General features: G+C 41.3%; 1 protein-coding gene across 1 annotated transcript; it reads right to left on the bottom strand.

Moving 5' to 3' along the window:
- Positions 1–237: 237 nt before the first annotated feature.
- RC3H1 (ring finger and CCCH-type domains 1) lies at positions 238–24,933 on the bottom strand (the record flags this gene model as incomplete). The annotated part of the gene is made up of 13 exons (XM_010137176.1): positions 24,703–24,933; positions 17,152–17,272; positions 15,372–15,611; positions 14,042–14,217; positions 13,078–13,278; positions 12,180–12,312; positions 10,027–10,145; positions 8,044–8,156; positions 4,538–4,819; positions 4,023–4,240; positions 2,289–2,665; positions 1,011–1,142; positions 238–390 (listed from the first exon to the last, which is right to left on the bottom strand). Coding segments are annotated over exons 1-13 (2,496 nt in total), but the record flags the coding sequence as incomplete, so codon positions are not given.
- Between the last annotated feature and the right edge of the window lie 432 nt (positions 24,934–25,365).

Genomic DNA, 25,365 nt, shown 5'->3' on the forward strand with positions numbered 1-25,365 from the left:
GCAGAGTGGTTTGCCTACATCTATGGCCAGAATTTTAGAACAGCTACACAGATACAGGACTAGTTCACAACTTTGTTTTCAAAGTGCTCTGCACACTTGCAAATGCATTCTTTGACTGCGACACACTTCTGAGCTTCCATGCAAGCACTGCCATCATCCTGGAAGGCAAATGGAAGGACCCCTCTCAACCTGCAGAAGTATAAATTCCTCCTCCATGTTCCCCTAACCCCTACATACCGCCATCTCCACACTCCTCGCTGCCACAACGTCTTTGGGTTTTGCATCTTTGGTTCCAATGTAGGAGCCGATGGTATCACAGGACCAGGGAGAGTACTGGCTGTAATCATTGCCTTTGTATTTCCCAGCTACCTTCAGGTCTTCATCCAAGTACTGTACAAAAACAAAAATCTGGTTTTGTAAGTAAAGGGAAGAAGCAGCTTCACAGCCACCACAACTTAGCTGAACAGCAGTGAACTTGAAAACCACCACCAGGATTACTATTTTTCCCATTGGATACATCACCACTGGGAAGCAAGCATGAAATGTGTGAAATTCTGATCACCTGGCTACACTCCCAGTGCTCACTGTTCACTTGGCCAGTAATAATAATATAACCTTGGTTATATTATAAAATAACAACCTCGGTTAAAAAAATTAAAACTTTACCAAGCTGTTACTTAATTCTAAAGACGTCGGGAGCAAATAAAGCAAAGTGCAGGAACTGTGAAGACTGACTACTTCAATTAATAATGGCTTAACAGTAACCCTCTTCGTTGCACCGAAAGCCGATAGCTTAGGATCAGTGGCAGATCAGAGAATCAACAGCCAGTCAAGAGACTGGAGACTGCACTACAAGGGCTTCCCACCTGAGGCACAAGATCTAACTCCCCAACTCTTGCCAACACCATACTGTTGTAATTTACTACTTGTCTTCATGCATCAGCAAACGCAAACTCTGAAGTATTTTCTAAACACACTAGTAAGTCATATTTTTGTCAAAATACACTTACCTCCTCTGAATGAAAAGGATGAGGCAAGGTTGGCGATGGTGCAAAAGGAGGTGGAGAAATCACCTTCCTCTCTTCTAGCTGGGCCATGATCTCTTTTCTTCGTCGGTGAAGTTCGTCCAGGCTGGGGTGAGCCTAGAATGAAGACAGAAATAAATTACAAAGCTTCTGTAAAATTAATGCACAAAACGAGTAATTTCAAAAATGTTATTTACCCAAACAAAATATGGCAACCATATACTGCAAGAAAAGAAAAACACAGTGACTAGACAGTATTACAATACAAGTGATGATCAGTTTGTTAAAGCCCAGCTGTGGACAATAATACATTAACAATACGTGTCCCTACTCTGGCCAGAGCGTTAAGTTCAAGACAGGGAATGTTATTTGCCTAAAACTGATTAAATCCTCAACTAATCCAGTGTTTCTAATTTTAAAACTACTAATCTTTTAACTCAAAGGTAGCTCAACAGGACTCTACGTGCCAGCTTGGCAAAGTTTCTACTGAAACATGGTCCAGTGTGGCAAGTCCCCATTTCAGTCATATGGGAGAAAGTGGTAGAACGCTACAGATAATAACTTAGTCACAGTTAGCTTGTATTTATTATTTATTTTGCAATTAAACAGCCCACAAACATGTCAACTCAAAACTGATAAATCTATAAAATAGGTTAAAAAGGATTCCTGGACTCAGCAATATGATTCAGAGCTTTTAATGTGAATGACAGCTACGTAAATCCAGGTATTCTACAGAACTCAAATCCAGCTGGTGATTTACTTCTACGAGGAAGACTCTCCAGTTAGCAATCTTCTAGCAGAGAAAGTTTGGAAGCGTAGAATTTTTAGTTCCGTTATCAAGGAACGTATGTTTGTGTGCGTATTTCGGCACAGAGATGGTCAGTCACAAAAGTGTGCAACAGTGCACACGTGACCGTCTGCACACACTATATTTAATCTGCACTACTAAGAGAGTGGCCCTCTCCAGCCTAATCATTGTTGGAGGAGTCAGGGCCACGTGAGACTCCCAAAATTAATTACAATGCTTTTCTACTTTGAGCACTAACTGGCAGCTTGCTCTTTTACCTATTAACATCATTACATTGCAGAGCTGACCAGTAACTAAACTGCCTGCCAGTTTTTCATCAACTATGTCAAATGTTAACTTCAAGTTTAAAATTCTAATTCCTTGCAAAAACCATCACCTTAATGCAAAAAAATTCAGCTTCTCAATTAGTTGATACTTTCTCAAACAACCACAGAAATGTAATCTAAAAACCATACCCTGTGGCACGAAGGTCTGATCTGGCTGAGGTGTGGAGCCACTGGGCAATAACCCTCTGTTTGCTGGTATCTGTCTCTAGATTCAGGTACGTAGGAAGGGACAGCTGCTTGTGGAATTTCAATGGGTACAGGGCTTCCACGGACAATCTCCTCTCGCTGATACGGCTGGACAGGGGGATACATGCGACGGCTGTCATAGTGCGGTGGGTATATGGGTTGTCCCATAGGCGGGTACTGCTGCGGCTGTGTGTACTGAGGGCTCACCACACGATCCTGAAGGTAGGGTGGGTAATGGTCTAAATAAGGTGGGCCAGGTTCAGGAGCTGATGGAGGAGGTCGGACAAAGCGAGACATGGACTGAGTGGGATAGTAAACTCCTGAAACAAGGCAAGAGGAAAAAACACAAACAGGATATAGAAAGCGATCATCACAACTGTACACAAGAATGAACAAATACTCCAGTCCATAAGTATCATGAAGAGACTGGTATAAATTAATTCACATTTGTCATTCTGCACACCACCCACCACCCCCGCTACTTCTATTCAAAAACGAACAGAAAAACCTTAAAAAAGTTGATCCAAAGCTCAAATGACACAGTTTAATTATCTAAGTAAGACACTAGCAAGGTGTAAAGGTTACAGTAGCTAGAGAACAGGTGGTGAGACTGAGCCCACCACAGGTGCCCCAGAAGTTCTGCTAGCACAGCAAATAGAAATAATTCACTAGAAGGTCTCTGCAGATCAACATGAATACTTTTAGCTAGAGGAGTCCTAAAATACAAACTGAAGATTAGCCTGCACATCTTTATCCACACAACTAAAATGCAATTTGTCCAAACATATCAGAGCCTGTGTAACGAAACTTGGATTAATTAGAATTTAAAGTTATCTAAAGCTTCGTTCTACCTCTTGAACAGTAGAAGAGCATTTCAGTACTGTGAAGACTGCAAAGGTCACATGTCCTACTTACATGAAGATTTTAGTAATCTATCTGGGATCTCTGAATAATTAAAAGATATACTTTGATATGTGCATACCAGCGTGCATCAAATCTTGGGGACCACTCAGATCTTCATTTGCACACAAATATAAGCCTTTTTCCTTCAAAATGCTTTGCAACTTTCTCAAAGGGTCCTAACCCCTCTCACTTTGCTTTCTAGGGCTTTTTCTTCTTTCCACTTCTTTTGGTCTTTCATTCCTTATTTTCTTTCATACTAACTTCATGTCATTTCTCTCCAATCTTACGCTGCATAAGAACCCATCCCTCTCTTTATACATAACCACACGTTTTCTTTTTAACCCCCTCCAATATTTCTCCTCTTGGTCCCTTTATACCGACAACTTTTCCTCTTAGTTCCTTTTTTTACAATGTTTCCTTTTTTGTGCCCAGCCCTTCTCTAATTTCACCCTTCCGCTGGTTAAGCTTTATTTCCATTTTCCCTTAGGCACACTGAATTAAGTTTTACCAGATCCCTGATCTAGCCCAGTTGGGAAGAACTGAAAGATTTGCTACACTGGATGGATACAAACCTCTGTTTTTACTTGCATTAAAGCCCTCAGCCAAGACGTAAAAAGCCTGACAACTTTCATTCTATTATACCATCACCACATCAGTCCATGTGATATGCAGGAAAACTCCAAGGGGCTTAAGGGCTTAAGTAACCATCAGAGGGGAAAGAAAGAATAAAATCAGCATGAAGATGAAAGACAAAGAGCTTGGTCTCAAACTTACCTTGTTGGTAAGGTGCTGGCTCAAATGGTGGGGCAGCTCCTCTAGGATCTTGATAAAACATATCTGCCTGCTGAGTGTTATACAGCTGAGGGCCTCGTGGTACCATCTGCAACTGCTTGGTGACAGACACAGAAGGCAGATCTGTTGGTGCCCGAGCAGGCACAGGATGAGGGTTCACTGGTAAGGCAGAAATAGAGCTCTTGGGGACAGTTTCCAACCTAAAAAGCAGAAAGATGGCACTGCTCATTAAGGCCTGATCTAGCACGCTGCGCTGTTCTTCAGCTATATTCCACCCTCTCATGGCTTACATCACCTTCCCCAGCTAAAATACAGCTTTACTTCCCTGCTTAAGAGTTTTAGCTTTAGTTTTCTACTCTGCTATTTAATCACTTCAAAAAGAAACAAAACCAACCCAACCCATCCTGTTCTGTTTCTTTTCTAGACCTTGGGTTTACTTTGTTTCTATGGCATATTTACACACACAACAGTTTGAACAACAGTTAGAAAACCCGTACAAGTCGGGAGGGGATCCAGGGGCACTGCTACTCAGATGGTCCATCTTCCCCGACTTCAGAGCAGTTTCGTAACCGGAGTCAGTCCCTCGAGAAATAAGTTGCGTCACCGTGCTGCCTGTTGACACAATTCCATTTGGCAGAGCAGAGGTTTTCCTATTGGGCAAGTCCACTCCCCCTTCCTCCGAGAGGATAGCTCCTGAAGGCAGGCCCACCTCATTTAGCTGGCCCAGGGAGGCACTCAGGGGTCTTCTGGGAACCAGACGCTTGTTCATTTTACGGAATCTTCAGAAAAAGAAACCACACATCAAAAATTGCAACAAGAAAAATAAAAGGAGCTACATTTTCAAGATTTTTCAAACACACTGAAAGCTTCAAGTTTGAGCTCAAGTTTCCTAAGAGCTTGTGAGAAATTAGTTATGATAATCTGCTAGACTACAACCTCACTGCTATTTGAACAGTTAATAGCAGTTTCAGGAAGAACGAGTATGTATTTTTAATGACAAATGCACCAAGAATTCACAGCTAAACTTCACAAAGCAAGTTCAAAATCTTATTTCCTGTACATAAATCCTGCATTTCAGCTGGATAGAAGAAAACCAAACCCAAACATCACATAAGATACTACCAACAGTAACAGAAGCTTCAGAACAACAACAACAAAAAAAAATTACAGACTATTCAAGTCTATTTTGTTCAGAGAAGAAACTAAATGCAGAAAATTGAAGCAACAAAAGACAAACAGATTCCCTTTCGCACTATATGCCCAATAAGCCAAGTCAGGCCTTTATTTCCACGTGTTATTTTCTAAAGCACAGTTTGTTAAGATCCACGTTACTATACCAACATACAGCTTATACCACTTGCGTTGCTTGATATATTAAGTGACTGCAGAGATAAAAACTCTACAAACACACTGTAATTCCAAAAATCTAACTGCTTCTGATGTCTGAACAAACATGGGCCCTTTAACTGAAGTTTCAAAATCAGCTGACTGATGGTACTGGACTAAGGAAGAGAGCAAATTCCAGAACTGAAGGTCCTTCACTAAACATCCTGCCATTAGCTTAGACACCAGAATGCAGGGAGGAGTGCAGATTTGTACACCTGAGTGTCCCTGCTGTTTATACCGCAGGATAAGAGGTCATTTCCTATGCAAAAAGGTTCCAGCAGGGTTGAAGCCAACACTTTCTCATCCTAACAAGCAAAGAGAGACTGTAACACAACTAGGAAGGTACGCACATCATTGTAGGAAATAAAAAAAGAGGGCACTTATACTCTATTACTCCATTTTCAGATTGTGTTTGCCCATATGCACAGCATTAACAGTAATGCAGCAGAAGGATCGATCTTTACCCAGAAAGTATAAACTCAAGCGACACTGTGTTGAGAACAGGAATAATTTAGAATGCATTAAAAGAGAGCAAACAAACCAGACTATCACTACAGCAGAAGCACTCGAGTAGGGACAAACTACAGCTTACAGCTTTCTCAGCATACGCTGCTCAAAATTCATTCTGGCATCTCATGTCAGCCACGCAGGTCAGCTGGATATGTGAAGGTGAGCAGAAATTAGCTCCCCAGGCTGAACTTACTTTGGCATCCTGCTCAATACCCAAACCAGTCTCCCCCTGCAAAGCAGCAGCAAGACATTGGGAAACCACTGCCATGGTCTCCCTGCCAGTTACTTCTGGACACCCGCCTCCCGCGAGGTCTCTCAGAGCTGCAGAGTTTGATAGCTCCTGTCTTTCTGACGGCTTGCACACAACTTGCCAGACGAGGCCTGGCCATCCCTCCCCATTCATCTAGAACATGACTATACACTCCAGAGAGACAAGCGCATGTTTACAGACACCCACACCCTCCAAGACAAAATATTTAGGAAGAACAAAAGCTGCACAGTGCTGCCCCCTGGATTTTTCTGAACTATTTCATGAATCTTCATTGCAGTCTCCACACAAGCAGGACACAAATATAACCTAAGAAAGTTTAATACTTGTCCATGCACACTACGGCTTTGTCCCTTGCCAAGAGGGGAATCAGATGCTGTTCAAGCAAGTCTAGATTATAATTTGCTGTCTAAGGCATTACAACATACTGCCCCATAACCTTTCTGCAACCTTAAAGCTATATGAAGAGATACTGGGCTACATAGCAACAGTAACGTATATTATTCATACTACACATTTTTAAAAAGAGAAACACCAATGCCATATCTGCTCAAAGGAAGCAAAGATAAAAGGTACAAGGAGGAAGCGGAACCAAGTTCCCCAAACTCCTACAGAAACAGCTGCAATCTCAAAGAGAACATGCATTCACTTCACCCCACAACAACATGATTAAGGCATACATGTCAGTGTGCATAAAAAAGGGCTCTTCCACCTGCAAAGGTGACAAAACCAGTCCTTGATACGTACAGCTAGTTCAGATGTACTAATACTGACTCGCCACCCTCGTTAACCATCCAAACCAGCACTACCAATCTCTGTTTCCTTGACACCATGACAAAAGGGGAAAAACCCCAACTGTTTCTGCAGAAAGCAGCTATCAAAGTCCTGTTCTCTGTTCCTTTCAGTAACTGCCTTTGTCATTCCAACACCACGTGCTCTGCTCTTTTTTCCAGCCTGTTTTGCCTATGCTCTGCATGCTGGCTGCACAGCCAATGAACTGCCATTCTAATGCTTCAAGTTTTAGAGGAGGGAGAAAAAAAAAAAAAACCCAAACCTGCATACCATTTCTAAATCGTTGGAGTTTTCTTCTAACTAAAAACAAAACACCTTTTCTAAGACATGAATTATTTAAGCACAAAAGCCAATTAACATATTTATATACTGCATAAAATTAATCGGTTTTATTTCTTTTAGCTCTTAAATAATCTATTTTACTTTAAAAAATAAAACAAGCTTCAGGACCACAGGAACTTGCTCTTGGATGACTGGATGCCCCCTCTAAATCTATAAGCTACATGCATTACATACTGCAGATTTCATATGACCACTATTTTTTAACTCCTCAACAACAATTTTAACTACTTTTAGGTTATTGCATGTGCAATCTGTCAAAAAGTTTCAAAGAACAATTGCTGTAGAAAGAAAACTTGTGATGCTTAAAGAACAAGAGAACCACTACATCTGGAAAACTGCCAGGAAGCTACTTCTCACACCTAAATATAACAGCAAGAGAAATACAGACAAATAATCCACCGTAATGGATGCAAACAACATGTTCAGTCACACTTCCAAAGAACAGCCCCACCTCCAAAATCTCAGATAACACTCACGTAAATAGCAAACTTCCAGATCTGCAGTACTGCCGAACAAAGCAAACCATCTCATATTTAAGAACAAACCATTCTGAAAGAGATGACTGATGCAAAATTTTCACATTACATCTTGCTAATGTAACAAACAAGTTATGTCTCCTCTCCCATTCCTAGATAAGATAAACAACTCTTGTGGATAAGATGAAACAGCGATTAGACTGACTTCTACCGTAAGAAGTGTACTTACTTTTCTAGCTCCTCCTGTGAATGTGCAAAGGTGCAGCTGGCCCCTCGGGGGCATCCTCCTCTCTGCTTCATGTCTCGGCACATGTATGTCTTGTACTTGCTGTGCTGAGGAGGCTGACAAGGTTAAAGAAACCAGGTGAGATACCTCAATATAAGTGCACCTCACCAAGAGCTGAACATACCCTCTTATCAAAGGGCTGATGTTTGACCATTGAGAATTCCTTCAATTTACGTCTTCCAGAAGAACCTAATGTGAAATAAATGACTGGAGCAGTATTTGTGTTCAGTTCTCAACAGAACTAATAGATTCAAGAGTAGATATTTTGAGAACTAAGCCACTATCAAGTTTTTAAAACATTTTTATTTAAATTCCTTACAGGAGCTTGAATGGAACAGAGCACTATGTTTCAGGAGACAGTTAAGTGGACAAAACAGAGAGGCTGAAAAAACATTACCATGTTTCATCAGAAATTGCCATCAAGTTTTGTGGTAGATGAAAAATAAATGGAGTCAGTTACTTTTCCCTTGCTTTCTGCTACCTCAAAATGGCACCTGGGTATCCATTTGACATCAGAGCTACATTTCATCAAGTTGCCTTTAACCCCTGCTTTGGACTAAAAATCTCTTTGCTGTCTACGACAATTATTCCTGTCAATAGGTGAGGATGCAATCTTACTCCTACACAAATCCGCAGGGTATGGGTTGTCTTCTGTATTCTTAAGTTTCCCAAGAAACGATGACTTACTGCCATCTCACTGTCTGCACGTACGCCTGTTTGCCAGCTCTCTAAATAAATTTAGACTGGAGGTCAGAGGTGGTCTCAAAGACATTTAAGCGACTACAGTTTTCACGGCAGAATTAAATCAGAGGCAGAAATACCCTATCAGAGTTCCCACTGAGGGAAAGCTCTGTAAAAGTAAACTCTTGCTCTCTGAGAAACTCAGCCAAAAGATGTAAGTCTGTAATAAGCCACCTGCATACTGATTTTTTTTTTTTTTTTTACTGTAGTGAAAAAAGGATTCAGGCAGGGTGTACATAAACTGCCCAGACTTCTGCCGGCCACTGCTGCCAGCCAGCAAAACTCTGCCCAATGCTCAGCAGATGTGCCCTTTGCCACGTGGGAGGCTCTGGGTTCTCTTCCAAGCAGGGCAGCATGTACCAGGTCTGGGCGATGGTCTCACCAGAACAAATCCCTCAGTGTTTTTCTCACCCCGATTTCCACTTGTGTATTCCTATTGCTACTCCTTTTGCTGCTAACAGTGTTCATTAGGCACCCCAGTGACTGCAAAAAGGTAAATCAGCAGAAATAATTCACTCTAATTTTGCCTTTTTGTGGCAGAGATATTCTTTCTACTAGTTCAGCTCCATGAACCAGCTCTCCAGAGGATGAGTGCCAAAGCAAGGGAGGGAGCAGGAACGTGTGACAGAGAGCTCTCTTTCAGCAACAGCTAGCATTTATATCATCTTAGCTACACAGGAAATGAGATCAAAAGAACATGTGATAGATAACTATGAGATAGGCTAATATATTTGGCCACAAAACAAAAAGTTTTGTTTCAGAAGTTGGATGGTACCTTTATATGAAGTCTTCCCAAATTTATAAACTTTACAGGCCATTAAGCACATAGGCACGTCATTAACACAGAGCTGTTTGCCCGAAATGTCTCTCATTCAAATAAACCCAAAGCTTCTCTTCTCCACCTTTTCATCAGGGGGGTTGTTTATTCACCTCCCTAAGCTTACAGCTGGATCAGCTTGTCATTTTCATCCTAGTGAGCTGTGCAGATAAATGCAACAGGTATTGGGGTGGGTGCATGCATGTGTTGTTTTGCATTTTTCCTTTGTTTCTTTTTTGATAAATGACACAACAGTGATATTTGTAATCAGCTTCTCATCCAATCTCTCCAGATGACATTAGTGAACCTCTACTACTGGATACAACCAATACAATTTAGGGGTATTTCCTCAATGATTTAGCTTTTACCTGTTGCTGATCTGTTCCTTTCTTGCTGTGATTCTGGATATAATCAACTAAGCCATGAACCACAGTTCTCACAGCAACTAGTCCATTTTCCAGTTGTTCCCATGTTGGAGGTGGAGCATCTATTGCATTGAATATAAAAAGAAAGATCAGAAGGACTTTCCAAAACGAAGTGCAAAGAAACCATCAGTATCACAAAACCTCACTAGACAATCAAAAGGATTTTATTGGAAATGTATGTCATTAGATGAAAAGCATTCAGCATCTTAATTCAGGGAAATAAAATAAAGCTCAAGAAATAAAGCTACTTACAGACTCAAGTTTGAATCACACAAAACACCAAGTGAGCCAACAAGACTATCATTAGCATGTCAAATTATTTGTTTTTACCAAAACTTTCATATCCCACGAGAAGTCCAGAGTAAACGCATAGTACTAACTCTGCACATAATGGAACAAAGGGGCTGGAGATCCCTCTCCACACTGAGACTCCTGTAGAAAAATCATTCTGTACAAACACCATCATTACTTGCCTAGATCACAACCAGGCAGGCACAGTCACTGAACAGCAGCAGAAATTGATGCCTCACACGGAAAAGCATCACAAGGCAACTCTATCAGACCACCATTGAACATACAGCAGTGTAAATCACACAGTCCCAATTCTATTTTGTATTTGTATTTTCTAGCCAGATTCCTTTTCCCATAGTTTAATCCATTCCAGCAGATGACACTCCCACCACATGCCTGCAGACTGCTGCAAAACACAGGACCTCAAAGCGCCTTTCAAGATGTTTAGTACAGTTACATTCTATTCCACTCACAAGGACTAATGTCTTCCAGACGAACTTCAACATACCTATAGATCGGCAAGCAAACAACTCAAAAGCACAAAAGCAACATCAAACACCTACTGAAGCTGAGTGAGGGTGTTAGTGATTCCACCTTCTGGTCCATCTTTGGCCAACAAATTTCAGTACACAGTTTTGTCCCTGACTTGTTACGCTATGAAGGACTCAGGAAGAAAGCACTCCATCTCCTGTAACTCCGAAGTAAAACTGTCCTCATTGGAAAGGTAAGTTTACTTGTTTAAACAAACTTCAACTAAGAACTACAACTTTTTGTCTCCTGAAGTCATACTTTAGGCCTTCACACTATTTTGATATTGGTTTTACAAGTATTACCGGGTGCAATATAAAACTTCAGCCACAGCACTCTCTGTTCTGCCCCTTCCCTTCTCCCTGAGGCAGTCCATCCTGACAGCGCTGCTGACTTTTTCAACCATTTCCACCCTTCTCTGGCAACAGCTTAGATTTTACTTCCCAGTAACATTCTTTCCAACTAACTTTTCCTTCCCAGACTTTCACACCCGTGCAGAATCACACACTAACAAGAAAACTACTAAACTCCCTAAGATAACAAATCTTTCTTGTCTACACTGATTTTTGCCCAGCTTCTCTCTAATCAATATATCAAAATTCTACTTTGGAATCCAAATTTGTTTACATAGAAGATGCCTTGTGATTTTAAGCTGCCTCTAAGAGAATCTTCTGAGTGTGATGTCTGTAGACAGGAGTCCTCAGATCAGAAACTAATACACAGAATTTCTAAAGCAAAGAATAAGACTTATGATTTTTAGATAAGTTAATGAAGTACTTAATCTGGTGTTTTCTTGAAGACTTCCCCTAGTTTGTGAACAAAATTGTTTGCTGTGATAAAGGACTGTAAAGAGCAGAGTGATGGCTAAGGTTCTGCATTGAGCACAATGGGTCCATCAATCCTCCTGTCGCTTTGCAAATCTCATTTCAAATAGCAGCCCGTGTACTAAAAAAGGGAAAAGGAGGAAGCTAAGACTGTTGCCACTCCTCCAGTCAGCACCGCCCAAGCATAGATCGGGTAGCCTCACAGGACTGTTTGAGAGAAGTGGTGAAATTATTCCTGCCATACTTTTGAGCCTGTTCTACCTTCAGAATAGTTCAGTTCCTCACACAGATGACTGCTGTCCCAGGCTGGTTACGAATACCACGCAAGAACCTTAAGTTTGTGAGTTAGAGATTTTTCCTTCCACTTGATGAACAGCTTTCAATCCTTCAACAGTGTTAAGCTCCTCTTGCTAAACTGTAAATTAAAGAGTTTTAAAAAACATCTCAAGTTACCTGGACTGGGATCGATATTTGCCAGAAGCTCTAGGTGAGGTCGAAGACGATTCAGGTTAGCTGGGTCTCCAGTCCTCTGAAGAGCAATAGTTAATTCCTGAACACTCTGTGCAAACGAGGCTGGGGTCTGCAACTTAAAAAAATTGCAATAATTAACTTTCTATAGGCAAAGCAATCCTCACAGTTTCTGAAGGTTGCTTTACAAGGTCACAAGCCTTCCAAAACTGGAGTAAAATGTTTTCTGCACAAACCCATTTCAGGCAGCACTTTCTATTAAATGCCTTCTCCGGCATTAAGAATGCAGAATTCTTCGACATCGCAGGTTAAAATGCAGCTCGAAATAGACAAAACAGAGGCCGGTGTTATTTCTAGTAATGGAACATATTTCTTTTCTGTGTTGTGCTGGCACCCAGAAAAAGCGCTTAATATTAGAAACCATTAAATTTAGGTTTCTAAAGAGTCTAATATTTCCAATCCCTGAACCAACAGGTCTGTACCCCACTTTAAACTGAGCACAGCAGACAATAAAGAGCAAGTTGGTTGAAGGACAAAGATAGCTAGCAACGTTCCATTTATTAGCAGCACACAAATTCAGTATTTAAAACCATTTAATTCTACCTAGGTCCTTCAAGAGCTGCCTGGCAGGACTGTGCAGCTAAACTTTGTGGCTTCCCTTCTGCAGGAAGAGGTGAAGCAGAAGGAGATGGCAGAGGGAGCAAGATTCATTAGGTTACAAATACACATTCTAATTACTTAGGCTATAAGGGGTTTTGAAATAACAGGGCAAATGATAAATGGGTGAGTACACATGGGCACAACTTGTAAATACATGTTACCAGCATTTAAATCCACTACAGCTGCAAACCCGATAGACTGGGCAGATTTTCAGTGGCTTTACCTTGTCTATGATAGACTGCATGTGGGATTTGTGAGACTGGTCTCCGTACAGCAGTGAGGACCACTGATCTGGTGCGATGCGTAAACCTGCTTCCATAGCTATTTGAACTATCTGAGAATCATGTTCGCGTCTCAGAGCTTCGTAAGTCCGAAATTCTTCCTTCAGTTGCATCAGGGAGGAATCCTCATCTCGCTTTGTCACCTGGTAGGGAGAAACGAGCCAGACGATTAAGGAGGACAAGCCAGAGATTACATAAAGTTCAAGGCAAGTGAAGTCTTCACTCAGCAGCTAGTTTCCTCCTCCCAAACTAAACTGAACTATGACACTATGCAGTAAACACTAGTTACTGCTAAACCAACACACTGTTCATGAAGCGGAGCCTTTGTGAAATGGATACCAAACAGACTCAGACTCCGCACCAGATACCAGTGGAAGTGTCAAACTTCCTCAACGACTTCACAGCATTGCACCTCACTTCTCCAAGCAAGGTATTTCATTGTATTGCAGAATTCTGTTTGTGGTTACAATTGGCAGCAACAAAGCATTTTTCTCATTTAGCAAAAGTGAATGACACTTAAGTAGAACACCTAGGAAGGGACCGCTAAATAAAGTACAATAAACAGCTTCGGTTCTTTTTATACAACTCTGATAATCACGAGCCTCAGATTTCTTTGTTTCTAACGACACCACCACACAATTAACAGCTTTAAGCCTCTTCTAAGGAGATAGTATGCTGATTCACATCCAGGTTTTGTTACCGTGCATCTGTGAAACCTGGACAGAGACAAACCCCAGCTTTACAGCTTAAAGTCACCATTTCAGCCTGAACACAAGCAGGACAGCAAGTAATACTTTGTCTAACTACGCATATTCTTAGGCACATTTAGCATTACAGGACAATGAAAACTGAAAAACAGTAGTTTTCAAAGCACTATGAAATCTCCAAGAAGAATCTTCTTCATACCTTGAAGCAGGAGGCTCTGTAAAGGAGCTGGACAACATGTCCAATGCTGGTTTTAGAAGCCTGAGGAAATCGTGGCTCCAGCCTCTGAACCACAAAGAGAACCAAGACCTTCCGTGACAAAGCAGATCCATCTTCCAGAGCCAGCAGAACCAGCTTTAAAGCCTCCTCTTGCATTGCTGGTGGGGAGAAAACATGAAAAAAAAACCCACAAGAGATGAGAAAATACCAAGAAAGATTTCTGCACAGTTTCTTGTTTCCCTGCAAGAATGAGACTAGCTTCTAGCCCCCTCCAACATACACACAAACACAGACAGGAAAGGGGGCTGAGCAAAGACTGTGACTGGGGAAACAAGGACTTTAATTTTTTTATTATTAGCTCTATTTTGGGTATCAGATGATATGAGCACTTCTTTGTCTCTGTCTATACATCTCTTGATCATTAACATAAGAGTTTTCAAAGTGTATTACCTATGTCCTACACCTTTGCCAACAGAAAAAGTTGCCAGGCTGAGGAAGAGCAAGGTTGATTCCCCCGCAGGTAGAAAAGCTACTAGTGCCCACATGAATAAACTAGGTGCTGTAGCACCAGATAACTGTAGATAACAAGCCTCTCCCCTCCAGTGGTGCAAAAGATAGCAACCCAAAGTTAGTCCTCCTTCACTTTTTTTCAGGAGGAAAAAGTGTCTTAATTTTTAAGAAATTGGCTTCATATTTCAAGGCATTATTTTTGTTGGTCCTCAACAAGCACAGTCTACATTTTCAGTAACAAGACTTCATTTTTTTTTTAAGCAACATCGATTCACTATTTAATGAAAAGGAATTTAAATAGGAAGTATGTAACTTTTTAAAACTGCATGCACACCCCCCCCAAATGTAAAACATCTCTCCCCACAACCCCTTTGTAGGTTTATTACCCTACAGAAGGAAAAGCAGCCATATCCAGACACTTTTCTAGAAGGGCCTTACTTCTTCAAAAAATAGCAAACGAGAAGCTACTTCCCATTTTATCTTATCACAAGAACAAAAAGACACACACTATTCTGACTTTTATAAGACTTGCAAAAGCACTAAACATGCAAAAAAGTCCATGACAGCAGCCCAACATGTACCATTAGCCAATGTATCATTAGTTCTGAAGACTATTATTAAGACTTATTCTGAAGACACTATCAAGAAATTAAGCCACTGCCAAATAAAATCACTCAAGCAATTGGACACCCATTGTCCAACCCTCCTCAATTCTGAACTGCTTTTAACATAGAAGTAGCACTGTGTTGTGTGTGTCACAGTCACACACAGTGTGTCACTGTGTGACTGTGTTGTCACCCACCTGGTCCGAGGAACTGGCAACCTCTAGCTCTCACTGCTGCCCAGAGGTTGGAAGAGAGCTGCTGAGGATTTTGATGCTGAAGAATGAGCTCTGTGACTGTCCTTTCACCAAGGGACCGTGCTGCACGCATAGCTCTGATCCGCCCTTCTTCCTCCACCAGCTGGCAATGAACTAATGTCACCAGTTTCCTTTGCATGGGACGACTTAACACGCTCTGAGTAGTACTGTTAAGACCCACACCTTCAAAACAAAATGAAGCAGAAAAAACCCCCATAAACTACCTCTTATCTGCTCTTGTTATGCCAGCCTTCAACCTCCGTACTGCAGTGCCAACCTAATCCTCCTGATACTGATTTTGTTGCACAGAACACTCGAGAAGGCAGATCAGAAGTTCATTTCCATCAGTTTGCTTACATAGTGTTTAAGACAAACAGTTTCTGGGAGTCAGCTTTCCCAGCTTTCAGGTTTAAGTCTTGGGATTGGCCAATTTGGCTCTGTAGGAGGGTAGGACACCTAATGAATTCTCTGCCCATGTTGGAAGTCTGTCCTGCACCCTCTCATATGCATTTCCCAGGTGTCTCAAGGGTAGAATGGTACTGCAGTCCTTTACTCATCCATGGGCTTCAGAGATCACTGTCTTCTTGACATTTGCCTGTTTTCACAATACATTTAGGGTTTTTATCTATATCTGGTATCTCCAATGATTTGCTCTAGCAAACCAAGTCACTTGGGAGAGTTCAAAACTGTTTTGGCTTAATTATGTACAAAACCTGTGATTCACAAATGTACTGGAAGCCACCAAAACCAGGTTAGAGGAACAAGTGACTCACTAGACATACAGCTGCCACACCGAATTTGTTCCATAGTGCAGAGCTTGTTCACTGGGCCACTACTGCTTAGAGCCACACTGCTATCACACTGCGCTAGCTGGAAAAGCTGGACACAGCTTTCAGCAAAAATTCATTTTTGAAAACACCACACCCATGATGCTCACCTCTCCTGCTTGGGTTTACTGTGAGGGGGGTGAGACAGTGGCCCAGGCTGCCCAGAGAGGCTGGGGGTGGCCCCTCCCTGGAAACATTCAAGGTCAGGTTGGACAGGGCTTGGAGTAATCTGATCTAGTGGAAGGTGGCACTGCCCAGGGCAGGGGAGTTGGAACTATGTGAGGTCCCTTCCAACCCAAACCATTCTATCGTTTTCCATATGTAATATGGATATATTACATATATGTACATATATTCCATATGTAATATGTAAGTCGGCCATATGTAATATGGATAAAATTCACACTCGGGAACCCAGCGGAGTTTTGCTAAACTAGTCTTACTCAGCTTGACCCAGCTTTTGTGTAAGATCTTGTATAAACAGAGTATTACTTATTTCTCTCATATATCCTATATGCAGGAACTTTCTCATTTCAGTTTATTTCTCCTCCACAAACAAGCTGCACCACTACAGTTGTCTTAAAGCAAAGCAGAACTCAAAAAAAAAAAAGCAGAATTATTAATTTTTACTTTGTCTGCAGAGGTCAACTCAAGCCTTTCTCAGCTTACAACACTGTGGTCAAATAATACCTTGGCATCTCCTCAGTATTATTTTTGACAAAATGCCTTTAAGTTTCATCCCCACCTCCTAAGTGAAGTCATAACCTTAACACTTAGAAAAGTTGTTTCAATTTGTTTCCAAGCAAGGTCTATATCCCTTTTCAAAACAGATTAACTAGGGATGTAGAGCATTTGTTTTGCATCGTTTCCAGCTTTCATTTTCAAAGGAATGCTACCTCTTGCGCTGCTGAGTGGTTTGAGGTACAATGCTAATTCTTCCACACATTTCTTGCCCTCCTCATAATGCTTTGTATCTTCAGCTCCACTGCATAAAGTAATTGGCTGCTGCTCAGGAACCTGAAAGGAGACAACATGTACAGCCATGATGAATATACATAAATAAGTGGCAGTCATCCCTACAAACACCGTATCAAGCTTGTTAGCCTCAAGCAATTCCTGTTTTGTTCCCCTTCTGTGTTTTGTATATTAGTAAGCATTTTTCAACTTGTTTAATGAAAAAATAGCATTAAGAAAAATCAACAAAAATGAACACAAAAGAGAATTTAAAGAATTTATGGTTAGCAGACTTCTTATTTAGTGCCTGACAGGAACTATAAGCAGAAGACTTATTCCATGACAAGAAAAAAAAAAATACAGGATAAACACGGCATTTCTTAGAACTATAAAACTTTGGCAGAAATGACACACACACACATATTGAGGCACCCCCAAAGCTGGCTGGTAAAAAATAATCATCAGAACAAATCAGTCAAACCTTGGTTTGCAGGAGAGTACAGATTCATACCTAGGGCCTCCCAGCTCTAAAATCATCCAGGGATAAGCGATCAGAGCTACCTGGATTAGTGGGGGGAAAGACTTAGCAGCAAATACTCCAGGACACCCTTGGAACATATTCTGACTAGACCTAATTATCAAGCAGCAGGATCAAGTTATGCTACAGAGTGCATATGAACACACCCTGCAAGTATAACTGGCCTGTGTTGCCAGGTTAACTGTCTTTGGTTTTTGTTTTGTCTTGCTGATTTGAGTTTGTTGGGATTCTTTTTTTGGTTGTGACATCTGTTTCTTCATCCAGGCATTCACCAGACAACAGAATTTTTTAAAAGAATGTTGGAGTACCCCTCCCCCCAAGTTATAATTCTGGTTTTGTTTTACTCCAGTTAAATTCTTTAAACAAATTCGAAGGTGCAGCACAGCACTGCACTGATGTTTCTCACCATCATTATTCAGCAGTCAACTCACTTGGTCATAGTCTGGAGAACTGCAATTTTTAAGACGACTAAACACCAGCACTTTTTGCAAATGCTATAGAAGTGCAAAGAGATTTCAGGCTTCAACTTCTATTTCCAAGTCAATCATGATCCCGCTAGCAATACCAGCATGTTAATCCTGCATAGCTGCTTACCAGGACCAACCCAGGCCCTCAATCTGGCAGCACAAGCCTTTAATGCTTGAGTTAAAGACAGCTACAAACCCACTAACTGTCGTGTGCAACCCAGCCATGGAAAGCGTAGCACTACGATGGCAGCTGCAAAGAAAAGCAGTGACTATCTATAAAATACATATACACATATACCACACCGACATGGATAGGAGCTGTCCTATCAATTTTAATAAGTAATTTGTTTCAATACATGGTCACACTTCTCCTATGGGTTTAGACATCTGCATGTGCTAAGTTGCTCCTTTGACACACATGGCAAAAAAGTTACTGGCTGCATCTCTCTTACTTTTGCAGCATGTAACAAAAAAAGTCTCCAAGTATAATGTATCAGCTGCAATTAAGAGTTGATACCACCCCAAAAACTAACATTGTCAAGACAGCCTGTATCAGTCACGTTGACAGGGAAAAACAAACCCAAGTTTGATCACACCAAGACAGCAAGGCTGGCCTGGATGCTTTTCCCAGACTTTAGATAACTTAGGACGTTTTGGAAAGTTTTTGGTTTTGTTTTGATTTTGAAGATGGGGTGTGTTTGTCTGGGGTGTTTTTGGTTTGTGGGTTTGTCTGTAAGCACGAAAGCCTTCAGCAAAAGGCATTTTGCAAGTGTATCTTGCAGAGGTCAGCCACGGCAACACCAGCTGCATCCATTTCTTGGGATTTGGGAAACAAATAGTAACACCTTCAGTATTTGCTGTCACATTAATAGAACACTCCTACTCCTTCTCAAAGCCACTGCCAGTTTAGCAGTCTGCTTCTAGCTGGGAAGCTACACAAGCAGAACTGGCTTACTGATCAAGCAACGCATATCTCATGCATTTGTGCTGAGACAGAGACTACAGAGTCTCTGCCCTATTTTCTGCTGTAATGTATTTTGTGCAAATTCCTCTGTACTTCTGCAAGCATTTGATTTGGCACTAGTGATGACCTAAAACCCAGCCACAGCGTCACAGCACCCAGCAGACAAAGAGGGCTTGGAACAGATGTGGGACAGGAAGCCGTGCTCAGCCCTGGATTTAGTTCTTGCATTATGGCAGGTTTAGTACACATTCAGAGCAGTGGTTTGGAATGCCATACGCAGCACAACTCCACCAGCGAGACACAAGGACTGTCTAGGCAACAAACAGAAAGCTCTCCCCCCCTGAAAAAAGCTGGCATGGAAAAAAATTCCACAGGTTAATCAAGCTGTTGGACACTGTGTATCTGTGTATCATCGCCATTTCTTCTCTTGGCGCAGCAAGACTCAGTGTAAAAATCTAAAAGCCTTGAACAACTGTACTGTTTGCAAAATTAGCCTGAAAGATTAACAGCTTAACTCTCGTCTTAAACTGGAGCATGTGTAGTACTGAACAATAAACTAAGATGCTTATTTTGTGGCCTCAGGAGTCTTCAGGATCAGAGAATATATTTCTCCCCACACACTTCATCTTCACTCATGTGATGCATCTCACAGTAAAACTCACAAATAATATGCCTTTTTGCTGGTTCTATTATATGCACTTGCATACAATAGAACTTTTTTCTAATATTTAAGGATTAGAAACATAAGAACAACACCTACCAAGAGAGAAATGGTAAAAACATGATTCACAAAAGTCACAGGAGATCACAATTTTCATTTTTGCTCTGTTACGTAATTCCTGAGGGACAACTGAGAAATAATTCAACTCCAAAGCATTTTCACTTCCCCTTCTCAAAATACCCTTCCAATAGCAAGCAGGACCCTATGCTCACTTCTGTTGAAGTTCTGTTTATGCCTCTTGAGAGCCTCAAAATAGATGTCCTGCAGAGTGAGTTCATTATTTTTATCCTCACTCAATATTCTGGTCTCTCAGACACCACACCCTTATCACAGTTTTCACTGCCAACATACTTATATAATGTAATAAACACCTCCCAAGGGGGACTAGAGCAAGACAAGAAAAATTATCTCAAGTGTTTAATTATTTGTATTTGTGATTACTCGGCATGTATCTGCCTTGGTGACGACTGAGTATGCTGGCAGTGGAATGCTGCCCACAAGCATGACTACTCGTGACTGTGGCAAGAGACAGGTTATGATGCCACGAGGAAGGGGACCAGAAAAGAAGCTAAAGCATCACCTCATACCAGGCAGTGATTTTGAATTGGTGATTTAAGCATAATTTGATGAAAAATGTCAGCTTGAGTTGTCACTAATTACCATTAGACATCTAATTGCACAGAATGAGAACATGTTAAACAAACCAATCCCCATTTTGCCTGGTTTGAAAATCGTTTCCCCTCAATATTTTTCCCCGCTGTGAATGGATGATTTGCTTCTGCCAAAAAACAAGAACAAAACAAACAAACAAAAAATAACCACCCACACACCAAAACACCCCCAAACCCAAACAAGATCCTAAGACTACTGTCTTCTCTTCCTCAAGAGTTTGCACTACAGACAACTTCACAGATAATTCTTTTGGGTCACTTCATTTCACAATAAGAATTATCGAATCATCATCATCATCATCATGGCTTGGCTTCGCGAATGAAGATCTGAGAAGGGCTTTTCCCATGCTTCACTGCAAGCGATAAGCACACCCTTTGGGCCAGCACAGTGGGTTTTTTAGGTGAGGTGCAGAGGACAACTCTGACTCCAAACCCGGGCAGATGGAGCTCGTTTAGCCTTGTAAGGCATCCATCATCTAAGAGAAGAATTATCAAATATGCTGCTAACATCTATGCAATTGTCATCTTCCCCTGGGAGTTAAGATGTCTCCACCCCATTCTCTTCTCACACAGGATTCCATTGACTAATGCCTAGAATTGTATTTATTGTGTGCAGCAGGAGGCTATGAAAGAAATTAAAGTACCACAGGAATTTCTGCCACTTAATGTCACCTGTCTGGAACGTGCATACTGCTGTTTCATGCGTTAACAAAACAGTAGGGAAGAGCTTAGATGACAGACCCATGATTATGTACCTTCGAAGTACTGGTCCGGTGAATGTTTTAAAAGGTTGCACATAGTGAGTAATATGCGGATGCTCAAATAGTTCAAATTCAAAACCTCATTCCCACACAAACTGGCTTAAGGGATTTCTTTACCCGCAAAGTTTAAAAAGCAAGGTATCCCATGAATACCTTTTTTATCTGTGTTCAAGGTCTGTGCCTTCCCTTCCAGTATGCTTAGCTCCTGCTTAGGCACTTGGCTATTTCCAGCTCCCCCAGGAATAATAATTCCCCTCTTCCCCTTACAATTCCTTCTCCTAGTCACCATCTTCCTCAGCAGCTGAATTTATCTGTAGGTGAGCTGAACTGCCTGATCGCTGCCTTCCAGAGCAGAGCCTGTAACTACTGTTGATGCGAACAGCAGGCAAGCAGAAATCCAAGTCTCTGCAACAGTTAATTTTCACAAGGATGGCTATAACCTGGGTAACAGGTTTCATTTTAGGAAAGGAGTGAGGAGAGGAAAAACTGAGAAAAACAGCCTGTAATTCAAGTAAGACACTTGAATTACCACTGAAGTGATGAAACCTACGCAGACAGAAAATGCTGTTGTCAGAGAAATAGGTTATTGCTTTCCTGGGTGACTATGTGACAAATTTAGTATGTTTTCCCCAGAATTACAGTCCTGCTTATTTCACCCACTGTGCTCATGCAAAAGCAAATGAATGTGACTAGCTCACTGCTGCCAGTCATGGCAGAACAGATTTGTTTCTTCGAACTACCTTGTTTCCTCCTCTGCCTCCAGCAAAAAAGCACTTAACGTGTTAGGAAAAGAACAAACTGTCATGTCCCCCCACCCCCAAGATAAAAGCTTTAATTGTGTTGAACTGTATCTCCTTCTAAAACGAAACCTGTTTTTTGGAATTTATCATTTAAAAAAATACACGTCTCCATGGACTCAGGTTAAGGAGTACAGGGTTTTCTTGGAGATTAGGGGACATACACATTAATGACACATACAGTCTCCTGAAACTAAACCAAGAAGCTGAACAAGAAAATGGGCTTTGTTTCACTGAAGTTAATGATACCATGTTCATGGTCCGTAAGGCAGCTTGCTGCTTATACTTTATTTGTGTTGATACATACCAAAGAGAGTCCACCTTTCTAACGGGACAGAGTTCAAACTTACTGTAGTTTCTCTAAAGTACTTTTTTTTTTTGTTCTTAACCAAGCCTTTTTCTCTAAAAATATAAAAAAATTTAAATGGCCTTAGAGGGACTAGTGTAAAACAACTGTTTCCCTATCCTCCACAGCAAAGTAGTGTACTTATTTTCTAGTACTCCATTGTCTGGTAAACACTACAACAGATGCCAGGAAGGGAAAAGGAAGAAAAAGGAGGGTGAGTTGTACTGAACACTGATTTCATTCAGACACTCATTGAAATTAGGAGCTGGGGAGGAGGTGGTATAAATTTCTCCTAAGGGAAAAGAGAAAAGGAAAAACCCAGCTAAGATAAGTGATTATTTTTTAGGAACCAGAATGCAGCGAGCAGCATACAGGCAGGAATGAGTGGCCAGAGAATACTGTCTCTTTTGGTGGCATTTACAGCTTTAAGGTGACCATGAAACAAAGTCCTACAAAAACTTGATCTCACAAAAATTTAAGACAGAAAAAGGAGCACAAAAATTGTTATGAGTTCAAAGTTGGCATCTAGAGTTCAGAGCGCTCAAGACAAATACAACACTATCATAAAGCCACTCTTCCTTCTTCATACCTCACGTGCACATGGATGAGGAAACTCTGGTTGACTAACTAGCAAAACCAGAATAAAATTCTCAATTACCTGTAACAGCGGCAGGGCAATTTCCTGTCTCCTTACAGAGCACCTTGTTTTTACGGAAATTTTAATTCAGGCCAAGATCAAATTAAAGCTATCACACACAGCTTATCACAAAGCTTAAATACACACAAAACAACCAAAAAAATGCAGGAGGAAAAAGACATTTATCATAAATGTGGACATCTGGATACCACTGAAAGTATTCTAGAAACTCTGGAGAGGAAGAAAGGAAGATGTAAGGGAGAAAGAGAAATACACTATTTTATGGCATCACCTACAAATCTCTCACTGCCTGGAAGCTCTTCAAAGATGGTAGCATCCACGAATCACATAAATGGAAGCACACAGTCTCATTGCCCTCTCCTGCAGGGCAGGAGGAGTCACTTAGCACAGCCAGAAGCACAATTCAATTTTTAAAACTTCTGAAATAACTTCTGTGCCATGCACTGAAGAACCACCATGACAAATTAGCCATATTACATGATAAACCAAATGAAAAAAGATGTGGCAAAAGCACACGTGGATCTCTCATTCTCAGTACCTAAGAAAAAGCATCATAAGAGCATCTTTATTTCCTCCACATCTTTTAAAGTTCCTCTACAACACAACTCTTCCCTTTCCCCTGAACTACGGATCTCATTGAATTTTCCGCTGCCTCCAACTCTGCTGAGCCCAGACACAGAAGCAGAACAAATCAAACCTCTGTAACAAACGCATCCCATCTACATCTTTGTTCCTCACCCATAAGCCAGACATGATTGTCCATCCTTTCCCCACATCCACAATCCCATCCAGCCTTGGGATCTAACGAGAGTAAGTTTATGCCAATCTAAGTCTTGTGCTGCAGCTGAACAGGGTGATCCTGCTTTCCACACATCTCTCCCCCTTGCCTGGGGCTGCCATCAGTTCCAGTGCCACTGCAGTACTCATCCCCAGCAGATCAGCTGACCTCATGAGCACCCTTTCCAGCAGAAAGGGGAGTCTAGGACAGGCTCCCCCCATTTACCTACGTGGATTTAGATTAACATGTCAGCTCAGAAAGTTGCTTTTCCAGAGCACAGTTTCAAATTTAACATAAGGCAGTACAAGACTGCTACCAGAGGAGCAGCTACCAGAGGTGTCTGTCCCACTTTCCTTAGTCTCCTCTCCGGCTTTCAGGACAACTGATCACCAGTCCATGTTAAAGCAAGTACCACAGAAGAATGGCTTCCCACCAGACGAGCTCACTGATTCCATTCATCCTTTTGGCAGAGTATGGCTAGATACAAGTTAGGGAAGGACGGGAACAGAACCAACCCATTCTGGTGACAGCCCACAGTTACACTAAATTAGATGTAAACACAAAATCAGTGACCAGTAGAATCAAGATTTAAACTGTTGTTCCAGGCACCTCTACTACAGCATGTCAAAGGTTTAAAGCCCATATTTGTCAGTTTACAAAAAGGTAGATGACCACTTTACACACCATTAACAGAGTCATATTCTTTGTTCATGACTTGTCCTCCTAAAAGAAAGAGGGAAAACAACATGGAAACAGGTTTTTTTAAAGAATGAAAAGAAAAAGCACCAATACCTGAGCACCCACTAGTTGCAGCAAGGCTGAGTTCACAGGAAGGAGTTCAATGTCTGTGTTGATAGTGGTCTGATCAAAAGGGCATGCCTTACGGTGGAGCTTGTTGAGACACATCTTGCAGACTGTGTGGCCACAGCCTAAGCTGATGGGTTTCCGTACTGTTTCGTCGAAAGTCTGTGTGCAAATCGGGCAGGAGAGAAAATCCGTCCATTGTGGAGCTTGTACAGGCATTGCTTCAGGAGTTAACTGACAAGACAAAAATCTAAAGCACAGATTCCACTGGAATCAAAATCTTTGAAAAAAGTCTGTTTGTTTTTAAATATCTTCTGTAAGTACAGACAGTCAGCACATAGTGTGAAACATAACCTAAAAGAAAAGAGAAACATAAAGTTAGCATTCTCTACTGAAGGAGGCTCGTGAAATCCTTTGTGGTAGGGAATACCACTTGTAAGAGGTATAGCTGAACTAGGAGTGCACTTCTGACATTAGAGGGCTGAGTCAGGACCTCCTTTAATTCCAGCTAGTCCCTGGCACTGGAAAACCTACTTAAAACTGTTGCTGCTGCCGCTATGCACCTTAAAAAAAACTATTAAAAAACCAAGATAGTTATCTCTCACTGAAGTTACAAGACCAATTAGCTTTTAGGTTTTATGTCCTCTTTTT

The sequence above is a fragment of the Buceros rhinoceros genome, unplaced genomic scaffold (genome assembly GCF_000710305.1).
Source record: "Buceros rhinoceros silvestris isolate BGI_N320 unplaced genomic scaffold, ASM71030v1 scaffold15255, whole genome shotgun sequence".
NCBI lineage: Eukaryota > Metazoa > Chordata > Aves > Bucerotiformes > Bucerotidae > Buceros > Buceros rhinoceros.